The sequence below is a fragment of the Vigna angularis genome, chromosome 1 (genome assembly GCF_016808095.1).
Source record: "Vigna angularis cultivar LongXiaoDou No.4 chromosome 1, ASM1680809v1, whole genome shotgun sequence".
In the NCBI taxonomy this organism is placed as follows: domain Eukaryota; kingdom Viridiplantae; phylum Streptophyta; class Magnoliopsida; order Fabales; family Fabaceae; genus Vigna; species Vigna angularis.
The window spans coordinates 9,030,492-9,056,475 of record NC_068970.1 but is presented as its reverse complement, the minus strand read 5'-3'; the positions used below and the strand labels follow the sequence as shown (position 1 = coordinate 9,056,475).

General features: G+C 28.8%; 2 protein-coding genes and 1 long non-coding RNA gene across 4 annotated transcripts; 2 read left to right on the top strand and 1 right to left on the bottom strand.

Annotated features, from left to right (window-relative positions):
• Positions 1–218: 218 nt before the first annotated feature.
• LOC108341820 (uncharacterized) lies at positions 219–2,017 on the bottom strand. Its single transcript, XR_001833316.1, has 3 exons — positions 1,887–2,017; positions 1,667–1,738; positions 219–421 (listed from the first exon to the last, which is right to left on the bottom strand). It is a non-coding gene; the product is annotated as an uncharacterized LOC108341820 (long non-coding RNA).
• Positions 2,018–4,298: 2,281 nt separating this feature from the next.
• On the top strand, positions 4,299–10,152 carry LOC128194208 (protein GLUTAMINE DUMPER 5-like). 2 transcript variants are annotated; one of them, XM_052869132.1, is made up of 2 exons: positions 4,299–4,798; positions 8,311–8,503. In XM_052869132.1, the coding sequence occupies exons 1-2, from the start codon at positions 4,497–4,499 to the stop codon at positions 8,480–8,482; spliced, it is 474 nt and encodes a 157-aa protein (XP_052725092.1). In that variant the 5' UTR covers positions 4,299–4,496; the 3' UTR covers positions 8,483–8,503. The 2 variants fall into 2 exon arrangements, with proteins under 2 accessions (XP_052725092.1, XP_052725093.1); XM_052869133.1 differs by lacking the exon at positions 8,311–8,503 and adding an exon at positions 10,064–10,152 and having other exon boundaries at positions 4,308–4,798.
• A 10,862-nt stretch (positions 10,153–21,014) lies between these two features.
• Positions 21,015–21,440, top strand: LOC108340928 (protein SOB FIVE-LIKE 1). The gene has a single exon (XM_052871637.1). It carries the CDS (start codon positions 21,015–21,017, stop codon positions 21,438–21,440), a length of 426 nt encoding a protein of 141 aa, XP_052727597.1.
• The last annotated feature ends 4,544 nt before the right edge of the window (positions 21,441–25,984 follow it).

Below are 25,984 nucleotides of genomic sequence, written 5' to 3'. Positions count from 1 at the left end.
TTAATATAAATTATATTAGTATAAAATTATTCGATATCTTATTTATATAAATGTAAATTGATGAAACATATATTTCTTAAAATATAATTAATTATGAATTATTTGATAATTTTATTTGTTTGATTTTAATAAAATTTAATATGAATAATTATAATTGTGGCATTTCAAATATATAATAATCACAATCATACCACATTCCAATAAAGAGGACAGTCAGAGTAGAATAGTAGTTCAGTAGCTGATATTACAGTCATCCACAACAGTAGCTGATATTACAATCCACAAAAGGACAGAACTTAAAACTTAAACAGTTTAGAGTACTTCAAAATAACACCAACTTAAATTTAGAAATCCTAAAAATACTATACTGCATCATCAGCATCCTCCAACTCTTGCTCCAAGGGAACCTCCTCAACAACATCTGCTTCCATCCAAGTGGATGATCATTGCAAAGGAAAACATACACAAACAACACACAACAAAGAAGCAAGGGTGAGCTAGATAAACAAGCAGTAATCATATAGTTCAATCAATCTATGTCATCATGCTTAGCTACATATAAAGAACAATCAAGGCATACCACTTTAAACCATGACTCAAACACTCACACGACTCATCCGGATTGGTATAACTGTCGAACTATTGGTCGTCTTTGCACTTGTGTAGTTCACTTGGCACTCCCCAACACTATGCAAGGTAAATCCCCCATCTGTCTATGTCTAAACTCTAAGACTATAGACGAGAACCTCCCTCTACTCTCACCACTTACACTGCTCTCATCTATTTGAGCATGAACAGTGCTTCGAGTGTAGAGATAGACATACCAGTTTAAAGCTCCATACAGTTATACAGAACAACAACAACACCCCACACATCACTTTCAATCATCTCACCCTGAGATGTTCACTTCATACTCAATTACATCATTGTAGTTCACATTCATATGTTTTACAACCACTCAACAACACCATACATACATATGTTAATATAATATATATATATATATATATATATATATATATATATATATATATATATATATATCATGGTTCTTATTTGGTAAACTACTTGTCTAATTTTCATCATAGTAGAGATCTTACTTTCCCCCAATTGGTCACCGGAGATGGTTCAGATGTCTGAACGCATCAGACTCACCTTCGGCGCTAGCACATATGACTAGTCACAACGTACTGGACCAGGCCAGGCTGCTCTATGATCACGATGTGCCAACTCAGGTTTTTAAGTCCCCTCTATCGTACCAACAAAGAAAGGCTTTTAACAAGTTATGATTTAATTATCTAAGTTATTAAAACTATCCTACAGTGTTCTAGACATCAAATACCCAATTATATATATCACATTTTCCCTAACAGTAACCTTAAACATATACATGCTATCACAGAGCCCTTACTCCAAACCCTCCCACCAGAACAATTTCAATCAAAAAAGATTAATTTCAACAGAGACACTTACAAACATAATTGCCACATGTACCAGTTCAACACCAAAGCATAAATTATTTAAGCACAATCCCACAGTCTCAGTTATAATTATCCAATAAAAATTAACATCGTAGAACAGCTTCACAAGAACACACCAGTTCAACATTCAACCTGCATATATTTGTATAAAATAAATTCATACAAAAATAATTAGCTCCCCTTACCTGGAAGTTGAGCAGTACAGCTTGCTAGAATACTTTAAACAGGACCCCACACAGTGGAGAACCAAACAGGACCTACAGATCACCGCATTGGTGACAGCCAACAACTCTTAGAGCTAGAATAACGCAAGGAATGATAAGAAGAATACACAAGGCACATGCAAGAGCAAAATCACATGCCCTAATTTCAAGAACAGTGGAGGAAAAGGGCAAAACCACTTACCAGCTATAGAACGCGAAACTGATCGGTTCAAGTCGAAGCTCTCGACTCCGGAAATGCAGAATCACCACCTAAATGACAATGCACCAGAGAAAGTTAGGACTGAAATTTTAGAGAGAGGATATGACTTTGAAGAAAATGTGCAGAGTTTGTTAAAAGTTGAATTGACTTTTATATATATATAATTACTTTTGACATGTCTTCACCGATCTGTCGGATTATTTTAACATTCTTTGAATAGGTGGTCGAAAAAAATTTAGTGGCATGAAAGAAATCTAAGTCCCCATAATTTATTTGATAATTTCACAAAAGTAGGACATTTCAGAATTGGCTGAAGAAATTTAAAATTTATTTTTTTAACCTAATTTAAAAACTAAATAACGATATAAATTTAGATATTTTAAAAAGAGTACAAGTTTAATTTAAATATAATACTTTTCCTGTTATTAAATAAAGGGATTGTTCTTATAAAATTTAAAATATTTTTAACTCTACAGTAATTCCACGCTCATGTTAGCCAAGTGTTTTATTATCAAAATAATTGAAAAAACATCATAATTCTTTTATCGTGAATCATTTACATTTCTTTCTACTATGTATAGAGTTGTTTTTTTTATTATTAAAGTTAAATATCATGTTTTAATTAATCAGATGTTATCCACTTTAAAGTTTAAAATTTTGTCATAATTTTATCTTTAAAAATATTAAAAACGTACAACGACCAGTACAATTTTTTTCTTAATAAGATTGTAAGCCCATCCATCCAGTGCAATTTTTTTTGTAACCAAAACTGCAAATTTTTATTATGAACTGACAAGCAACGTTTACATAGACTATCCAAATTTCATTTATGCAAATTTAATAAAAATGACTAAATTAAATTGATTTAACACAAAAATAATATTTAATTGAAAAAAAATTAAGGAGACCAATATAAATAAAAACAACAAATATAAAAACCTAAATAGTAATTAAATTTATTTTATATTATTTCTTTAATTCTTTATCAACGATATCTAAATATTAAATAAAAGTTTATATATATAAAATAATATTATGTATACATACTTGTCTTTCTTACTATCAAAGAAAATTAGGAGTTTTACTTATTTCCATTTCATTTGTACAAATACATTCATGTTAATTACTACCATAGACATATTGATTAAAGAGTGTGGATTGTGACCGAAAAGTAAAAAGTGACCATTATCCCTTCTCGGAGTTTAGCAGAAAAGTTCAAATTTACTATTTTATGGAAACTTAGATGCTGAGATTATGCCTACTACATGAAGATGTGATTGCTGTGATTCCTAAGAATTCTCCCACAGTTCAAGAGTCTAAAAGCAATTACTTTTATAAATGTATCTCTTTCTATATTTATTAATTTCATTTATAATTACGTTTTGTGGTGATTTTTCCAACACTATCGAGTTCATTGATAGATAATTCATGTAATTTTTATTTTCTCTCCAAAACTTAATTTCACTACAAATCTAATTGGGATAAGAACATGACTCGTTAACGGTAATTGAAATGGAAGAATAGATCGAAGTGAAAAAGAATATATGATAGCTTCAGTTTTCTAACAACTCTATAAAATGTGTGAATCTCACCGCAAAGAATTTTAGTACAGCAATTTCCACTTTTACTGGAACTTTTTTTTTCCATTAAGCAATTATTTATAAATTAGTTATTGTAAAAATTCTTTACACTTATTATATTTTTTTTCTACCTCTTTATTTCATTAGATGTTAAATATATGATATATTTAATTTAATTATGCCTTTTACACCATTTAACACTATCAGTATTTTTTTTTTTGTGAAATTTATCACTCAAGATTTTTCTTTTCACATATTTTAATGATCTACTAAACCTCTCAATTTAAAAAATAACATCATTTTCATGTAATGAAACAATGTGTGTGTGATTAAATCTAGGTAACATAAAATTGAGTGATATATATACACACACAGTTTTCGTTTTGGAATTTCGCAAGAATCCATTTTCTGAATGGACAACGTTAAGAAATTAAAATAAATGCTTAAATTTATCCTTACCACAAAACCATATTTTTCATGATTTATCTGTGACCAATCCAATGTTCAAATCAACGACTTTTGGATTTATGATAAGGCAAAAACCACGCGGCCACCATCATCACCCAATTTATAAATAAAAAGAAGAAAAATATCAATATTTAATTTTAAAGGGATTTATTTTATTTTCATAACCTTTATTTTCCCCATAAAGTCGCGCCAAAATTTTGTGGAACAAAAAATTATAAATAAACTATATGAAGATTCTATTATTCCATAGATTTAAATAATAATAATAATAATAATCCATACACAGTCTTTGAAGAACGTAAAAATAAGTTTCCAAATTCGAACCCTAGGTTGAAATTAAATAATGGGTGTCCATAACCACCTATAAAAAAACCCCTCAATTAGTTCCAGAGCAGTAACAAGAAAAAAAAGTTAAAGATAGAACTTAGAAGTTTGGTTGAGTTGTGTAGAAAAAACAGAGTCTGGTTGAGTAGATATATATAGAATATAACTGCTGTTGAATCTCTATTTGTGTGCGAAAAATGTTTGAGGATTGAGTGATAAAATGAACGAGACGATGGCTAACAATGAAACCGGGAGGTACGAATGGTGGAACTCTTCGGCTTCGTTTCTGTACGGTGGTCTTGCACCGATTTTTGGAGTGATTGGTTTGGCGTTGTTGGTGGTGGTGTGTTCGCGGTGTCGAAGGTCTGATTCTGAAAGAGAGGCTGAGATGAACCTGAGAAGAGGAGTAACAGCAACAGTAGCAGTGGCAGAAATTGAAGAAGGACCTAACATTTTGGTAATCGTAGCTGGAGAAAACCACCCAACGCATTTGGCCAAGCCTCTCCCTTCCACTCACAACCAGTGAGTTCTTCCTTTCTGTTATTGCATCTCTCACACCTTCTTCATTCTTTCTCATTACCATTTCAGTTTCCATTGTTGTTATAAATAATATTTTTTAATTTTCTCATCTTGTTTTATGAGCTTCTTAATTTGCTTTTATTTTTCTAACTAAGTCATATTTTTCACCTAACTTATGTATTATAATGACATTTTATATCTCATTTTAGTATATAAATCAATTTTAACTCATAATTTATTATTTATGTTTTGTGTTATTGTTGAACTATCCCTCCCATTGATTTAACAGAAAAATTATATTAACTTGTTTTTAAAAAAAAAATCCAAAATGAACGTTACAAATTATGAAATCAAATTAAAGAAAAAAACTATAATAAGAGAACTAAAAGAAGGTATTAAACTCTTTTTTTTTTAAATATTACATCACACCGAATGTGATATTATAATGTATCTACATTTATTAGAAGACCTTTGGTAGAGAATTTTTTTTTTAATTCTCCAACCTGGGAAAGTAATTATGTTTTAGTTTAGTTTCTTGATTTCTAAGAGGAAAAATTATATAAATATTTTTAGGAAAACTTTTGTTAACACAAACAAAATTTAATTATTCTTATGAATTATAGTTGTTGAGAGTAAGACCAAACGTCTTCATAAAGAGAAAAATTTATTGGTGTTATAAGAAAAAAAATGTATCTAATAGTTTGTTAAAGAAAGATAGTTATGTAGCTACTTATAGTGAGTTTATGTATTAATGTCTTTCTTTTATTTTGTTTGCTTTTGTTACGTGAAATAATGATAAATCTAATTATTTTTAATATATATAAATGTATTAATCAATTATTTGTAAAATTAATTCAACATATAAATTGGTCACATATAATTTTGTGTTAATTATAAAATATTAAATTAAAACACTTTAATTTAGATTAAAAATAATTATTTATTAGTTTTATTGATAAAGAATTCAACATCGAGTTGATTTGATTAACTTATCAAAATTAGATAAATCTAATTATTTGTAATGAAAAATTATTGTTTGCAAGTCTCGTGTGCATTACAAATTAATGATAAAATATAATATAATATATATAAATGAAAAGATAATTTTTATCTCTTGTGAGATTGAATGAATTTTTAGATCACATATTTTATTCTGTTATATAAAGTTGTCTTAAATGAGGAAAATGGGCATTGAGACGCCTTTCATTGACTCAATGAACATGTGAAAAGAAATTGGCCTAAAAATGAATATAATATTGGATATCCTGAACCCCCAAAAGTATTCCTAAAAAGATTAAAAAAAGTATGAAATGTTTTTGCTATACAGAACTGTTACTAGCTAATCTTTCTTATTCTTAAACAATCACTAATTCGTTGACAATAATTAAATTTACTTGTGTTACAATTAAAATGTATAATATTACATATATAAAAGTATATGTATATAATGCAATCTTAATTGTGAAAATAACATTTTATGATATTTTTTTCAGTGAAATATTTCATGTTTTTATAATATATAATCTTCATGCATTTTTTTTCCCCTTTCTATACATATAATTTTGTTCACTTTAGTTTTTATAGGATGGTATGTAAAGTTTTTATTGTGAATAAATGAAAAATTATATGAGAAATGGTTTTTAAGGTAAGTATTGTAAATTTATAAAATGATCATACACCTTTTATTAAATCATTCCAATTCATGATGGAGCTGTGGCTCTTGGCGAATTGAAAGTTTTTCACATATAACCAGATTGTTTAATAATTATTTGTTTTCTTTTAATAATGATAATGTTTGGTTTTAATCAATAAGCAAATTGCACCATTTATCTATTTTATTACAGCTTATTCTAACAAGCAAAATTATAAAAATAAGTTTTAAAATTTCATTAAATTCATAAAAACTACTCTGTTGATTTAGTCTGTGTGCTTTATATAGGAAAAAAATGTTTATATCAATGAAAGCCACAAAAATAATAATTTTACAATCATTCTTTCATTACATGTGCTAAAGTTTATTGTCCTCTTTTCTTTTCCATTCTATTGTCTCTCCCTATTTAACTTGACCAGTGGTTAATAATTTTATTATGACTGTGTTCGCATATATGATGATTTGGATTTAGTGTATGGACGAATTCACAGGTATGAATGATGATTTGTGAAATACAACATTAATTCCATTATATCAAGTTGAAAAGATTTATGCAGATAACATGTTATCATAATGTCCCTTTCACATGCATTGCTCATTGGTGAAGAACATGCCTTCCAAGTTGAGGGATTCCATATCCATGACTATATTAGATGTATATGGGCATGGGAGGGAAGGAACCGGTTACACAACCACTTCCTTGGGTTTATATATATATATATATATTTTGATAATAAATAATAATAATAATATATCAATTTTTTTATAAAACAAAATAGTAATTTTATATTTTAATTTATCATTTCTCAAATTCATCATTTTAAAAGGAACATCTTTCTATTTTCTCTCTTTCCCAAATGCTATGAAAACAAACATATTTCTTATCCTATAAATATTCATTTTCACTTGACTTAATTAAGGAACTTGATAATTTTAAACTTTCTTTTTTCTTAAGACACATAATTAGAAACCTAACCCAACACCTTCCTTGGTTATAATTTCGAGTATGAATCAAGTCTTACATTGGATAAAAATGATAAAGTAGAGTAGTATATGAAAATGAAGATCCATTAATTCATTACCTTAAGATTTTGAGTTAAAAATGATGTCAATCACTTATATGGTTGAACTCAAATCTCATTGATATCGTATATCTTCTAATATAATAAAAATGTTATATCAAAATAATTAATGTTTTGCAAACTAAAAGTGATTTTGTATTTGTCGTGAAACTTCTTGTACTCATATTCCATAGAAGATGTGCCTCAAAAAAGAAAATAGGCATTTTTTAGAAATTGGCACAAGTACACTCTATTTCTAATAAGAGGTAGCTCTAAACTAATTTTGTTACTAAGCTTGTAAATCAAATCCTTTTATTGAGTGTTCACCTTTAAAACTCCTCTATGTAATTGTTGTTCCTGATTCTTCATCTCTCAAATCCCGAATGAGTTATCTTTATAGATGTAGTTGTTATTGTCCAGACCATCAACCATATATAGAATGAATAACAAATAATCTTCCACAACCAATCATAAAACTTATTTTTGACAATTTCTACAAATTTTTCTATAAAAGCAATTTTAAAGAAATCTACGACAAACTTTAGAAGGATTAAATGTTAAATCTAATGATCTTTATAATAAAATGTAACGTCAGAAAAAAAAAAGTAAGATTTAAAAGATGTTAAAAAAAATTGACAACAAAATTTGAAAATACAGAAAGAGCATTACAATATTTTAAAAACATAAAACTACTAAGATAATAATAAGTATGATAAGTGATGCATATAAAATCACTAAATGATGCTTATAATAAGCGAATAAAAATAATTATCATTTTATCGTTGACGTCATTGATGATCAAGGTCCATCGGAATCTCACTAGAACTGTGGACGAGAAAGAAGATGTTTTGTTCTGGGTCTAGCGGTGAAGAAGAAATGGCGATAAAGCGACGGTTCTCGTTGACGCCGTTGATGGTCAAGACCCATCAAGGTCTCGTCGGAACTATGGGGAGAAAGAAAATGCTCTGGGTTTGACAGTGAAGAGGAAATGGCGGTGAAGAGAAATTATATTTTATATTAAATTACTTTTATAATTAAAGGCAAAATAATAATCTTTTATTTTTATTTATTAAATCTTTAAAAAAATTTATTATATACACAAACTTTAATATACTTTTATTTTAAATTCTTTCATATCAGATTATCTGTTAAAATTTAATAGGACCTTCAAAATAATTAAACCTAAATTTTAATTTATTAATCAAATAATTAGAAACTCTTAAAATAATAAAAAAGGTGAATTTGTATGTTTCATTCACCATTCAGTAAGAAAATAAAAGTTTCTGTATTTAAAACACAATAACTTCTATTTAGCTGTACAACTATTGTGGGAAGCACGACTTTATCTTAAGGTGCTATTTTAGAAGTATGACTAACTTATTTATATAATTTTTAAAAAATTATTCATTTCAGTAAATTTGAAAAATAAAATAAAAGTACACTCATTTTTAATAAAACTATACATTAGAAGCTTTAGAATACAATAAAATGTATAGAGATTAAAAAAGAAGAAGTAAAATTTAATTATACATGTAGATTCCATAGAGATTGAAACCTTATAATATTACACGCACAAAACATATACTTTTTATTCAGAAATATAATACATGCAGTACTATGCATAGTATTCCCATTATCTCAGAAGCAAATGTCCAAACAACAGTAGCAACAAATTCCAGCACAACTGCAAACAAATTTAGTAAAATAAATATATATTAGTCACAAATAAAATAAAATAATATAACCAATATATATTCGAACGAAATAATTAAATTTATGACGAAATTACACTCTTCATGTTACATCTCTATAGTTTTAAAATATATATTTATATTTTTTTATAAAACAACATTAACATATTTTATATTATAAATAGTTATCATAAGGTTCTTATCCAACAATAAATACTTTATTAGACGAGTAGATATGATTAATTTTGTGATATCAAATTTAGGTAATTGTTATTGTGTTTCTGGTTCATGTTTAAGAAAATTATATGTCCTAATTTATTCGTTGATAATTGAAATTATTTGACATATTATTTTATTTATTTATTTTTAATAAGAATATAAATGTAATTTGTCTTCCAAGAAATCTTGAATTTAGGAAACATCTCACAAACGACACAAAGCGGTTGATTCGCCTTGTCTCAAAACTCTGCTTCAACGTCGTAAACATCATTCTCCGACAACCAACGGTGCTTGACTCCGTCGTGACGAAGAGTCATAAGAAAGATTTTAAAACATGAAGGAACACACCACCCATGTTCTGTAATTATAGCTTTATAATAATACTGTTGGAATATATGAAACTGTTTAACTTTATTCCAGAAGTTAGTAGCAGTATATATCATGAATGTGTAACATGTAACTAGGGGGATGATGAGTACTCAGACTTTAACAACATTCATGGTTTGTGTAAAAATGAAAACTAATAATTTAGTGAAATATGACTGTTAAATTCTGAAACAGGTAAGTACTGATAAATTAAGAATATATATGAATGATGATGTTACCATCCTCTCCAAAAGCCATCACCCTTGAATTTCGTTTCCAGAATTATTACAGGTGGAGGTGGGGGAACTTCATAAGGACCTTGAGGCTGGTTTTGATCGTGACTCATTTTCAGTGTTTGGAGAATGTTGTTTTCTTTGGCTTAAATTTAGGGTTGTTGTATCCTTCTGCAGTAACAGAAAAGCTAGAGAAACACAAGTTGGAGACGAAAACAAGGTTGAAATGGCTAACTTTAATAAAGGTGGTGCAAAGGGATTATCTTATTACTTTTGTGGAGTTGTTGAATTTGATGATAAGATCCATCCACTTTATTATACTGTGTATTCGTTCAAAGTACATTACGGACAAATTTAGTTTGTGTGAAGTTAAGATTAAGTTGTTATTAAATGTGAATCTTGGTTTTCTATTTCAGATTTAATATGAAAATTTATGTGGTTTCATTTTTTTTATATAAGCAAACCCTAAATCAATGTTTTTCTTTGTTAGTTTATACTCCCGATATAATATATTAAAAAGGCAAATCAATTCTAAGATTACAAACTCGTTTAAAGTTATTAATTGTGTTGATATTCAATATTGTTGTATAATAAACAAGTTGGAGGATATAAATGTATATACTATATATACAATAATGACAAGATATTCAAAGAGATATAAATAAGGTAATTATCTAATTAATTCATAATTAAAGAACTTTTATCTATGTATATTAATTGAAGTTATTGTTTTTTTTAGTATTTCGATGATGTTTAACCATTTATTGGATTTTGAATCAATAAATTACATTAAGAATACTTGATCAACCTATTTTTATAGATCTGTACAATACATTAGGCTAAATGACTCTTTTTGTTATTTATAAATACATTCTTGATAAATCATCATTCACTGTAATCAGTTATACATGTAATTTCTAGTTTCTGATCATCTACATTAGGGTTTTAGTTATGTTTTGTGTTCATGTTGCAAACCAAATTACATTAAGCCTTTTCACAAAATAAAAACTCAATTAAATAAAAAATAAATATAAGAATCAAAACAAAATAATAGAGTTAAATATAGAAACTAAATTACTAATTAAATCTAAAAATATTAAAAAAAAATAATACACTACAATTATTAAAAGAACAATAATTTATAAATAATAATAAAGTACAGTTATTGAAAAATCTAGTATATAAATATAATCTATAAGTGATAATAAACTATACTTCCAAGTATAGTTCAAAAACTTTGTTTTAGACTAGGAACCGACAATCATTAAGTAACCCTAAAATAACTATAATTTATGGCTTATGGTATGCTCTCGCGAATTATTTTATTTAGGTCATTTGATGTATTTGGTGCATGCATACGTCAAATGGTGGACGTTTGCAAATAGGACATCTAATCTGTGTTTTTTTAAGGACAGAAAATCACGATACAGCGTGCTTTGATCACTGTAATTATCCAACCACTCTTGATTAGCCGCACTTTTGGACTCTATAAATTTATTAGATTTAAGCTTTGACCTGAATTTTTGTTTTCACATTACTTATATTATATAATTAAAAAAATAAACATATTTATATTTAGGAAAAACATAAAAATTGAATTCATTGTATCAGCCTCAATATATGGATTCATTACATTTTGACACGTGAGCATGACTCTCATTTGCCACCATCACTTTACTTGCACATTTATTTATAGGTAAAATTGTATTACTTATGAATTTTGTCAATTACTTTTGAAATTTTGTTGTAAATAGTGAGATTTTTTTTTTGTAATGATTTTAACACTTCTTAACGTGAACATGTGAGAGTCCATGAAAAACTTAAAAAAATAATATATTGTATTTAGTTTTGAGTAAAACATAGATTAATTTTTCGCACAACAAAATTAAATGATTATCTCATACTTTAAAAATATGTTTAGTTAAATTAAATATGTTTAATCAGTTATAAGGATTTTAAAATTATATGTTGCTGTATGATTTTTCTATATAAGTAAGCAACAAAATTTATTAAAACTTTTTAATAAGTCTATGTTAATCTGATTAAAATGTTTGTAGGTAGTTTTTTGACAAATTAAAAATATTTAGATTATAGTAATCTAAAAAAATGTTTATGAATTGGTCTTGATTAATAGAATTTTTGTGAATATTTTAGTTTGTAAATTATTTTAATAGAAGCTTTTTGAGCTTGTGCTTTTTTTAACTCCAACTTACATGAATCAGTGCTAAATAATGTAAAAGGACCAAATTCCCATATCTAATAATTGTTCTAAAATATTTTAACGTATTCTTATTATAATGATAGCCACATCTAAACACCTTTGTAAACTTTTGACAACACTATGTTCAGTAATATATTTTTGTCCAAAAACAGTGGAGATTTGTATCTGAGGATGTTTTGCACAAGTTTTTCAATAAGGACTTCATTAAATTTATTATACCTTTAATGATCAAAATTTATTAAAAAGTCCGTCTTGCAGATTTTACCTACCTTAAACAGATTAGTATTGCGATTAGTTTTAGTTAAAGAAAAATTCTGACAGAGATTAATTTTAAATTTAATTCAATTTCACATAATTAATTTTCGGAAAAAAAATCACTTCTATATCATATTAAGAATAAAATTTTAGATATAATTTAATTTTATAAAATCTGTTTGTAAAATAAGATTTTTATTCCTTCATATATATTATAAATTTATTTTACATTTAGTTGAATTGGTACATAGTTTTAATTTTGATTGATGTATCATAATTAACCGTTATACTACAAATAAAATTAAAAGAAAAATATATACACATTTCTAAAAATGTTTATGTTTTGAGTAGGACACATATTACTTTTATTTATATTCAAACACTTTAATATCGCAATAATGCATGCCGATTACATTGTAATAAAGATGTCGGAATGAATTGTAATATATTTGATTAAATTATTGCTTTAAATCGACTTGAAATATTTGATTGAATTGTTGTTTGTTTTAAATCGACTTAACTCATATGAAGCCGAAAATTTTTGTGACTACTCGTTAATTTTATAATTTGAGTTTCTTATGAATTGTATGAAAGGTTAAATGTAAAATGTATATTGTTCGTCTGTTTCATTTTTTTTACAGAAATCTATATCAAACAATGTATTTGAATATAAAATATAGTTGGAAAATTGTTATATTTTATAACAAAACATTTATTAATTCTATTTTTATTCTAGGGTTTTATTTTAAAAATGTTTACCTATATTTATTTTAAATATTTAGTATATGATGACATGAACTTTTTATTTCAATTAAATTTAGAGAAAATATATGGCAGATATACGTGTCCACTTTTTATTATAATAATAACAATAAAATATATAAATTCTGATCATAATTATTAAACAAATATTATTAAACTTATTAAAAGATATGTCCGTAAAAGAGAATTATAAAATAAGCCGTTTTAATAAATTTATCATGCATATAACTTTTGTAATGGTTGATAATTAATTTATTCTAATGAAAATACAATCGACACTAAAAACAATTCTATAAACGAAATATTTTAATAGTTATAAGTTATATATATATATATATATATATATATATATATATATATATTTTGTTGAAAATCCATATCCAATAAGTCAATGGCAGGTGTTCTTCATGGTTGTATTCTATATTATAATTAATGAATATGATTCGTGAAGGACATATTACAGCTGGATGCCACATATTCACTAATGCAAATGGCTTAAAGTGGGACAATTGTACTTTGATTGCAATGTCACAAATGCCTTACAGATATACGTCAAGGTTTTGACTTTTGATCTTGTCGATTATGACCTGTGTTCTATGTTTGAATTGAACTTTTTTTTTTTGTTATTCGTGCTTTTCACCAGATTCAACAAAACCAGTTCATTGAATAAAATCATTACTTCGTATCTTAACATATATCGTAACACAGATACGAGACGATTAAATAAATATTTAAAATTTCTACCTCCGATTTGATAATATATAAGAAACTTAAATTTTATTTTATAAAATCAAATTAGATTAAAATCTATTTTTTATCAGTTAATAAAATCCTTTTGAATTAGAATTAAAAACATGTTATAAAATTTCTGGTTGTATTTCATGTTATTGCTATTATGATAATTTATGAACAGTTAACCGGTATTTTAACAGGTATTATTGGGTTTAATTGTATAAGTGTTAATTGTTAATAAATCAATGTACTTGGTTACCACAAGCCCTATAAATATAAGATTGATATATAGTAAAATAACCAGAATCTATTCTAATAAACACTAGTAAAATAAAGGGATTAGAAAGCACCGTATAGGCTTCGGTTTTACAGAAACCGAAGTGTATAGATCTATATGTCTCGGCTGCCCCGAGACCGATGCCTAAAGCCCGCTACTGCCTCGGTTCTAAGCTAAACCGAGGCATAAAACTCTGCTTCATACCTGCTCCGCCCGCCCAACTGTTCTGATGTACAGCTACTGCTTCGGTTGTACTCAGAACCGAAGCATAAAAGACCTGCAATTCGTATTTTTACACTGACCGAGGTGATGACGCAGCTTTTTTTATTTTTGTCTATTCTTTGCGCCTCGGTTACAATGCTGACCGAGGCAGTAACGTTTGTTTATGCCTCGGGTGTTGGAAGACCGAGGTAGTAACATTTGTTTACGCCTCGGGTGTTGGAGGCAGTAAGCTGTTTAAAATTTCATAACGTTACTTTTCGGGTGTTGGAGGGCAGTAAGCAGTAACATTTGTTTCTCTCAATGTTCATCTTCTTCTCAGCGTGAAATAGAACCAGCGGCGCGAAAACCTAGCTTCCTCGCCTCCCCTCGGTCTCGCCTCCCTCGCGCTCGCCTCCGTCGCTCTCTCGCTCCCTCGCGTTCGCCTCCCTCGTTCTCGCCTCCCCTCGGTCTCGCCTCCCTCCCCTCGGTCTCGCCTCCCTCGCTCTCGGCTCCCTCGGTCTCGCCTCCCTCGCTCTCGCCTCCCCTTGCGGTCGCCTCCCCTCGCTCTCGCCTCCCCTCGGTCTCGCCTCCCTCTCTCTCGCCTCCCCTTGCTCTCGCCTCCCCTCGCTCTCGCTCTCTTGCTCTCTCGCTCCGTCGCTCTCCGCCGCTTCGGGTTTCAGGTAGCTGTGACCGTGCCGGAGAGCTGCTTTGGGTTTGAATAGAGTTTTGGATTTCGTTTGTGAGATTTTGTTTTGATTTGTTGAATTGAATCTGAGAACAACATCTTCCCTCTTGTTTTGATTTTGTTTTGATTTGTTGAACAACTATATTGTAAGAGTGATGCATGTAATTTTCCCTAAATTTTACCTTCATTTTACTCTTATATGAGAACAACATCTTCCCTCTTGTTTTGACCGAAGCTTTGGAATCAATTGAAAAAAGAATTGGTTTGTTTATGTGTTTATCTGAGAACAACATCTTCCTGCTTCGGGTTTACTTGCTTTCTTTTTACTAAAAAAAATTGTTTGTTTGGGAGCTTGACCAGAGGCATGAGACCACAAAAAAAAAAGACCTACCGCCTCGGTTCAGTCTTCAACGGAGGCAGTAGAGGTAGAGAAACAAATTCGGTTCTAATAACCGATGCCTAAGCGTACCATTTTATGCCTCGTTCCGCAATCGAGGCATAAAGTCTATCACTTTTTACTTCGTCTGAATATGCCTCGGTTCAGGAACCGGTGTCTATCAACGAAAATAACCGGTGTCATTTCCCCGATTTGTACCAGTGAAAATAGAAACCTCTTTATGAAACATATTTGACTTGAGTATCAGAGTGTCTTTTGCGAATCAACAACCCATTGGAGTGAATTGCATTCTCGGAGTGTTGGAAGTCTCACATCGACTAGAGATAAGGCCAAATTATAATATATAAGTAGGTGCAAATCTCACCCTACAAGCCGGTTTTGTGGGGTTAAGTTAGGCTTAAAGTCCATTTCTAACATGGTATCATAGCCATGGTTAGAGCCTATCCTAGCGAGTTGTTCTAAGCGGACCACCCAATTTCTACTATCACGCACGAGATGTCTATACCTCGACGGCGTGAAGGGGGTGTGTTGGAAGTCTCACATCGACTAGAGATAAGGCCAAATTATAATATATATAAGTAGGTGCAAACCTCACCTTATAAAGCCGATTTTGTAAGGTTGAGTTAGGCTTAAAGTCTACTTCTAATACAGAGATGATTGGACGATCGAAAGAGAGCAGAGTAAGGAATGACGACTGACCCCTCAGACAAATTCAACCAAAACATTTGGCACCCATTGTGGGGTCGAGCGACATTCCCATGAAACCACGAGGAACCAGACGCGCACTCAGTCTCGACATGGCTACTTCGGATCAATACCAGGTTTTGCAACAAGAGCAAAAAATTTCATAATAAAGGCATGTATATTTTTTTTGAGAACTTTCAGGAAGGTTCAATCTTTTACCGCTTGGTCGATTGGACCACCAATGTTCAACTTTTTCAGGTTCTAATAGCTTCTCATTATAAAAATAAAATGTTGAATATTTTATTTAACGCATGTTTTTGTGAGTAAAAATATTTTGCAGAGGAAGGTTCAACCTTATCAGGTTCTAATAACTTCTCATTATAAAAATAAAACATTGAATATTTTATTTAATGCATATTTTTGTGAGTAAAAATATCATGTACAGGAATGTTCAGTCCCTTAACGCTTGGTCAGTTGGACTACCAACGTTCAACCTCTTCTCATTATAAAAATTAAATATTGAATATTTTATTTAACGCATATTTTTTTGAGTAAAAATATCCTGTACAGGAAGGTTCATTCCCTTACCGCTTGGTCAGTTAGACCACCAACGTTCAACCTTATCAGGTTCTGATGACTTTTTATTATAAAAATAAAAATATTGAATATTTTATTTAACACATAATTTTCGTGAGTGAAAATTTCTTGCATAGGAACAAGTTCTAAAGAGAACTCCTAACATCTACTACTCAACCTAGAAAAAAATTTTAAAAAAAGAACTCATATCAGCCTACTACTCAACCTAGGAAAAAATTCCAAAGAGAACTCCTAGCGCCTACTACTCAACCTAGGAAAAAGTTCAAAAGAGAACTCATAGAGTCCGCCGCTCGGTGCAGAGAGAAATGAAGACTTAAAGCGCATCGAAAATAGACTTCCTAAATACAACGTGAGCGACCTCTCTTAAACTCATAATAATCTATGTGCACCTCGCTCAATAAAAAGCTTGCTTGAGCTTGGGAGACTTATATATTATATGAAATATACTGATAGGAGTTAATGGTCATTTATGATTGATCCTCGGATAAATTCAACCGAAACAAATGGTATATAATTACTTATCTCATACATATATAATTCTTTAACAAAAATATTTAAATCTTAAAGCAAAACTCGCAATGGTAAGAGATATATATGGTTTAACTATTTTATCTTTTATTTAAAAGTTACATCTTTACCTTCATACTTAATTAATATAAAATTTTGATTGCTTTTCCATTTTTATTTACGTCGACATTCGTGTTCTTATTATTTTAAATATTGATTAAATAATTTTAGAAAAATAAAAAAATTATAATATATATATATATATATATATATATGTATATTCTTTTTGTAAGTTATGTGTTCGATACTTTACCATTTTCAAGTATATGTTGTTGTAATTGTAACTGGGACAGGTCGGCAAAAGAGAAAAAAAAACTGAGTCACCACTGATATTTATTAGGAAAACATTGAAAAAAATAGTCTATTACACAGGGAAGATCTTAGTAAGCTGCAAAGTTTGTCATAAAAATTGTTATCCATAATTAAATAAACATATTATTTATATTTTTTAAATATTTGTCTCACCCAACCGACATATAAAATATTAATTTGTAATTTAAACCAATATTAATACAGTGTCTTTCAATAAGTGAAGCAATTTTTTGAAATCTTTTACTAAATTGCCCATTAATTGTTTTTAATCAACTTTAAAATCATTATAAATTGTGTGAAATGAACCAAAATATAAACAAAGTTATCATTAGACATATTTTCATATACATGTACTTTTGCAAACTGATTCTAATATCATATAGACCATGTATATAAAGAAGTCGTTCATGGTTGAATCAACAACCTTGTCAATTTGGTGTCTATGTTGTACAAGTTCTAAGAAAATCATCACATAGAGATGCTTCACAATTTTACTGACATGCACTTTTCTTATATTTAAACAATTCACATAAAAACACTTAATTTTAATCCATCACACTTATTATCATCATCATTACATTGCATAAATTGAACAAATTACCACACTCTTTCCTCGTATTATTTATTATGTATGTTGAGTTAATCGATTTATATTGTTGTTTCATCACCATGCATGAACATCACATTTTTTTCAATCAAATATGTAATATTATTCCATTAATAAATATTCACGTTTGCATATTTGACTAAACCATAAATTTTAATCATCATTTATTATATTTTATAATATTTTGTAACATTTCACTTTATGACAAAAATAAAACAATAACATCAAGTCACTAGTGCAAAAATAACATTCTACATAAGTTTTTTATCGATAATTACATTGATTTTAGATTCGATGTAAATTATACTTATGTAATAAGTCTTTTTACATCTATTGTTTCATAATCGATGTAATATATATGTCAGGTTAATAAACAAAATTACATTACAAAATTACATCATATTAAAATCATAGTTTCATAAAGTCCTTCATTGTTTCATAGCATTGTCAAAGTATCTTTGAAGTGTAAGGAAGCACGCTTGTTATAAACGAGTGAAGGTTATTCTTGGAGGTGTTAAATGTGAAAATGATGGAAAAAGACAAAATGGGAGAGAGCAACACAAAAAAGAGAAGAGAAAACACTAAAAGTGAATCATAATGCGCCACAAATGGATAAAAAAAGATATATTGTTAGGATACAAACAAAAGTCACACATTGAATAAAACAAGATATAGAATGAGTTTATATACTCATAAGATACTTCTATTAGTAAAAAAACCTTTTGAGATGATATCAAAAATAAATATGTGAGAGTAACATCTTACCATTATGGAGATTTATGTGTGTTATCTCTCCCTATAATTAGTATCAAAACTACGTCCCTCCATGATAAGATGAAAACAATACTATTAACAAGAAATTTCATAATATATATCATAGATTAAAGTATACGTAATAATAAACCATTAAAAAGTATTTAATATTTTCAAGTAGTGAATTGTTGATTCAAGATTTAATACAATAAACTATTAGTATTTTGTTATCTTGTTTTTATATAAAGTAAATCATACAGACAATTTCAATGGGAGATAAAACTTAAATTTTAAATTGAACCTTAAATGAAAAATCGAGGTTCACTCAATATATCACACAAATGGTACCAAATTTTGACAACGTAATGCTTAAAATATATCTAAAATTTAAGCAATAAAAAAAATCGACCCAGAAAGGGAAGAGGAGGAGCGTAAGCAAGAAATACAGCAAAATATTATTTTGGTGTATTTTAATTTTAAATATTAGAAAATAATAAAAAGATGATTCTTGTCCTCCAGACTTATTTTTGAAAATCTGAGAAATAATAAAAAGGGCTTTTACTAATTAAAAAAGAAAAAAGTGAAAGACACTACAGTGGGTAGCTGTGAGGTAATGAAGTTGAAAAGATTGTGTAGATTGAAAAGAAGGAAAAGTGCAGGGAGCAGAGGCCAAGGCATTTAAAAGAGAAAGAAATGGAATAAAAAGTGGGGCAATTAATTTTAGGCATTGAAGCATAAGAATTGCATATTTAAGGTGGGGAAGACCCTAAGTGCATCCTAAAGTGGTAGTGGTCCAACCCTATTACACTGCCTTTCAAACTTATCACAACTCAGTTTTTCTTGCTTCGCTTCTTTTACCCCTTCCACGTCTTTATCACTGCACATGCACAACTATGCTCTCTTCCCTTCTCATCTAACTTCAACAACCAAAACTTACCACCACCATCAACTTCCCAACTATTCATACCCAGTTTTTTTCTTCATTATGCTTATCAACTTCTCATGTTTTTTTAATAAAACAAATCTCACGTGATGCTTATTTTCATTTCATGGTGGGGCAGTGTTTGCAGAAGAACGAAAAACGTGGAGCATGTGGTTTCTCGTAACAGCAACTAGGATTGACCATCTCAATCCAACCATGCAATCCTCAATGCCTACTACCACACCCAACACAAAAATCTAGTCATCACAAAGTTGTCGCATGAAAAAAGAATTTTGAACAAAAGAAAACAAAATGAGTTGTTGAGAGAGCCCCGACAGGTGAAAGAATTTTGAAGCAGAGGAAAAGTGGCGCTTGTTTAATAGGAGAGGACAAGGGAATGATAATAAAAGGTTGGGAAGCTGAATCAGGTAATGAAGAAGGCCTCTTGAGTGGTAGCTAAACAAAGTGGTCTTATATTCTCTCCAGTTTTTGTAGGCTGTGCCACCTATTATGCATTTAAACCCATCTTTCCTATTTAATGAGGTATACAGAGAAATAATGATGATTGCATCTTCTCCCTTATGGAACCCAATGACTGAGTGAACAACCCCTATGTCCTTTCAAATTCAAGAAAACTCTGCTATTTATGCTCTCTCAAGGCTAATTTCACTTTCATTGACAGCTTCTACCTGTCTGGTGCTGGGTAAGTCAGAGAATTAATGGGTCTTTAGATGCACTTCCAGGTGGTCTTCTGTGGAGAAGACATATCCCTATGCTCATTTAAGACATATTCCCAACCTTTGCTTTCTTTCACACCTTTTACACATACATAACCATCATCGCATACCATCTCTCTCTGTGAATAACTCAACTGCTGGTGTTTTCAGGTGTCCATAAACGGACACTAGTTGTTATTTTTAATTTCCTATTTAAGAGATACACATATACCCTTTCTTTGCTTTACCATTCCCTTTCTCCTCCATTCTCCATTCTCCATTCTCCATTCTCCTTCTTCCCACCCGCAGGATGGAGCCATTCGGTGGAGAGGAATGTCACAGCAGTGAATCTGGATGGACCATGTACATTGGGTCCCCTATGGATGATGGTGGACACAGCGATGATGCTGACAACGACCACCAACTCATTCAAACCGATCCACAGAATGCTGACGATGACGATCAAAGTGATGATGATTCTATGGCTTCTGATGCGTCTTCTGGGCCAAGTCATCTTGGGATTAATCATGGTTTTCCGGATTTCCAGCAAGATGCTCAAGAGGAATGTGATGCAGACAAGTGTTGCTTAGAGAAGAAGGCAAATAAAACCCAACTCAAGCAAATGGAAGGGAAAAAGGCGGAAAACAAAGGGATGTTATTCGTTGCTACCAAAGATAAGTCTCCAGTTCAGGGCCGTGCCAAGGTGAAAAGAAACTTTGTGGGGAAAAGGAAATAGACACATGTTTTCCTGCTCCACACCTTCTTAATTTGTTGCTTAGGTTTCCTTTTTAACTAAATAATTTATAGCTGCAATTACCGATTTGCATTAACTACAGCATGCAAGGATTTAAGGGTATGGATGCATATATCTGGTTATTATTTTCTAAAACATGTTGTTCAGCTATGTACTAGCTAGTATGTTCCTGTTTTTATGCTATGAGGCATTTCATTTTTACACTTCTGATATTCCAAAAACAACACACTCCATCCAATTGCATCAGATTCCCCCGAGTTGCAGTGAATTCAATACTTATCCCATTTGGTTAGTTGATTTAGTCAAGAAAGGAGCTTGAAGGGAACAATCTTATGCTAGGAATCTTCTTTACTAAAGCTTTCCTAGAAAACAATGACGACAATCCTTGAACTTAGCACTCCTACTGTTACTCACCAATTGTGTAATTACGTACTGATCAAACAATACTTTTGCTTCATATATCAATATATCGATAACGTTGCATCGCACCAAATCCACCAGCAAACCTTAACTAACTTTGATCATGAACTATGCATAAATTGCGTCCCTCTGTCTCGCATGTTGCGAAACATGATTTGTCATCAAATATAATTATGATAAAAGGTTTTGTTTGAATTATGAGGACTTGGTTAAAGGTACACAGAGTATTTATAGTTATATATTCTGACATATCGTTTATCTATGATATTTTATTCAGTTTGTATAAGAGAGTCTAATAATAGACTTTTGATAACTATAATTGACAATGTTGGTGGTATAAATATTATTATAGATTTCTATACCATACCACGTTTAGTTAGTATTATTTGTTTTATTTGGTATGAATTATAAATACTGTATATTAGTTGCAACTGGATTGTGAAGTTTTTTCATTTAGGAAAAATTTAAACAAGGAAAGATTAGGAATGTTCAAGGGAAATGTTCTTAGTAGTAGGAATTTTTTTTACTATTGAATGTCGAGTAAGTCACATTTAGGACTCGGGACGAAAAGACGAATTCAAAGCTATTTTTCTTAAATAACAAATACTGTGTGTATGACAAATATGAATTTAGTTTGATTTTTTTTCTTCGCACAAAAATCGTATATATTAAAGATATTTTTAATTTTATTAATTTTTTGTTAATATGTTAAGAAGTTTTTATGATGAAAACAATTTAATGTTTTAAATTGAAATTGTGCATTACAAAAATGATTTCAATTTTTTTCATTTTTAAACTTAAATCGTGTATGAGAAGCATGACTATGCTCTTTTTAAGAGTGAAGTTGTGCATAAATATAACTTTACTTTAAAAAAATAAAAATTATCTTCAATATGCACAATTTCGATATATTATCATGAAATTAATGTCGTCTTTAACTTGTATGATTTTTGTGTGAAAAGAATTCAAAGCCACATCTTTGTCATATATATTTTTGTGTGATAGAATTGAAGCCACGTTATTGCAATTTTTTCTAAATCTATTCATTCTCTCTACAATTAAAGATAAGAAAAACAAAACCCACGACGAAGTTATAATAGTCCGTATTCACATCGTCCTGTGTTAAAAAAAAATGAGAAGCCTTGAATTTTTTTGTGTGTAGTTCGGTTTGTATAATTGTTAATTGGTGGACTTTTCAAAACTTTTTTTTAAAGTAGATATCTAATAAAATTATCAAATACCATTATATACATTATTGTTGCTAAAAAAAATACTTTAATAATACATGCTAGATAACAAAAATCGTCACTAAAATATCGAAACAAGATCTTTAAATCATCTATAAGATATAAGTTATATAGGTTCCAGTATTTATCGTAACTGGATTATGCGTTATGCGGAATATGTTGAGATAGAAATATAATTGAATGGTAAAAAACTTATTATTTTGTATCGGATGCATATGATATTATCCTTTTAGATTTTTTTTGGAAATTAAGTAAGAATGGTTGTATTTAATATTTAGAATGATTGTTCCAACATTTGCATAGATTAAAATTTCTTATTTTGATAAAATAAAGTTATACTCAATTGTTAGTTTGGCTTTGATAGGTGTTTAAACTTTTTTATTTTTGTTGTCAATTTATGTAATTTTTTTTCTTTAGTTTGATGAAGTGTTTGATTGGATTATAAACTATGTAAGTGTGTTTTCTCTAAAAAAAAATATTAAAAAATATTACTTTTATGGTATGGAATATGTAGATTCGGACAATTTGGTTTGGTTGGATGTGGGCTACTAACTAAAATTTTGATTTTTTTGAAAGTTATTGAATAATTGTTTATCTTTTAATTTGGAGATTAAAAAAAGGGGTGTAATTTTATGTTATTTTTGTGAGAATTTTCTTTCATGTTATGTTAGTGTTCTATATTGCTATGTAGTTGTAAAAATGGTTGAAGGAAGTTTTTTAAAATTTGCAATTTTTATCTTTGAATTTGGTTGTTGAATGTATGAAGTTTCTTTCCAATTCTTTTATTAAAGTGATTATCATTACTACAATTATCTAAATAGTTTTGAGGATAAGAAATTATAATAGATTTCATTTTTCAATTATTTTTACTTACGTTATTTTTCAAAAAAAAGAAGATAATGCATATAACCGTGAATAATTATATATAATACTATCTTTGATTTTTCTTTTTAAAGTTTTTATATATCAAAAGAACGGGTGGTTTCATTTATTAATGTAATATGACAAGTTTCATTGTTTATTTACTTAAGATAAATATTACTTATGCAACTAGAGGTTATTCTTATTTAACTATTTACCTTGGTATTTTTAGACGGAGCCAAATGAACATGAATATGAATGGTTTCTTTATGTCGTTTAATATTTTAACCTTTACATATTTATTTATATTTTTTTTTATGATAGTATAATTTATCTATTTTTATGAAGTGTGATTTTTGATCCACTTGATGTGATTTTCATGTTTTGCTTTTATTTTTTATTTTAATAAATTTTTATGTAATAATAAATAATTATGAAATTTGTGGTATTAACATAACTGAGATGTGCAAAATGAATTTTTTAAAATGCTTAGATAATGAGTTACGTGGAATATATTTGAATAAATTTTAATAATGAAAGTTTATTATTTTGAAAAATATTTAATACAAGAATGTTTGATAACTTTTTATAATTCTAAAAATTTATTTATCTTAAAATAATATATCATTTTCTTGAAGACAACGTTTTCCATGATGATCTTCAACTAAAGAACTTTTCGTGAAAAATCTCACTGGAGAAGTTACAATTTTATTTTTCTTACTTCAATTAAAGCAAATCATTATTAAAAAAAACATGGTATTACTTTTTACTAACTCATTTCTGATAAAAGAATTAAAAATTTAAGTAGAAATCAGCATTTAAAAAAGTTATAAAATGAATATAAGATTTGTGTAGATGTATGCGAAGGAGAAGGGATTCCTTTGTTGTATGAGAAAAGAGAGAAATGGTTGAGATGATGAATGATAGTAGTATGTTATGGTATGGTATGGAGTGCATGATGAGATGTGGATGAAGTGGTAGCTAGGTGCTACCTACTGAGTTCCACCATTAATATTTGCGACTGTGTCTCGCTAAAGAAGAAGTTAAACGCAAATCATCATCATGCTTTCAAGACAAAGTCGCTTTCCATTTGGATATGGAAAAAGCATATCCACAAAGTAATATGCATTTAAGAGTGTTAGATTCCCAGAAACCAAAAGTTTCTTTACAACGTTAAAAATGAACTTGTACGCTAACAAAAGTTTCACTTATTATGTAATACCAAAATATTTGTTAAAAAATTTATTCCTTTAACTTCATGTTCCAAAAAAGAAAATTAGAAGGTTTTCATTTACATCTAACACTTTAATTAAGTTTACGATCTCAGACCTATAATCTTCGATCGGTATGACTCTATCATAAAAATGACATTTTTATTCATTATAATTATAGCAATATAGTTTAAAAGTATTTTTTCTTCCTCTTTTAATTGATTTAAGGGTTCCAAAACAAATTATGATACGCTTGTAATTGAAGATATATTATTATTTCTAAAACATAACTAATTATGATGTATCTCAACCTCTTTAGAATTTATTTTTGTCTTTTAAAAAAAGTAGCAGATCTTATGTTTTTTTTTCAACCTTTCCATCACAAAACCATTACTCTTTTTTTTTTCTTTTCATTAGCGTTAATTGATTGTGAGGAAAAAGAAATATAGAATGGAAATGTACAACACAATCAGTTCAAAGAAAATAATTCTCTTGTTTAATAATAAAAATAAAAGTGTTATTCTCTGTTAAATATAAGATATTTTATTTTATAGAAGTGAGTAAAACAAAGTGGAAAATATACAAAAAAGATAGTATGTTTTTAAAAATATATCTTCCTCATTTCTCTTCTATATATAAGTATATACATAATTGTATTTTTTTTTTGAAAACGCAATTTAGTTATTTTCACCAACACAAAAATTTTAACCTTTTTTTCTATTATTTTTCCTCTTTAAAAATTTTCACTTATGAAAATATAATTTTTTTTCTCAGTCTCATTTTCATC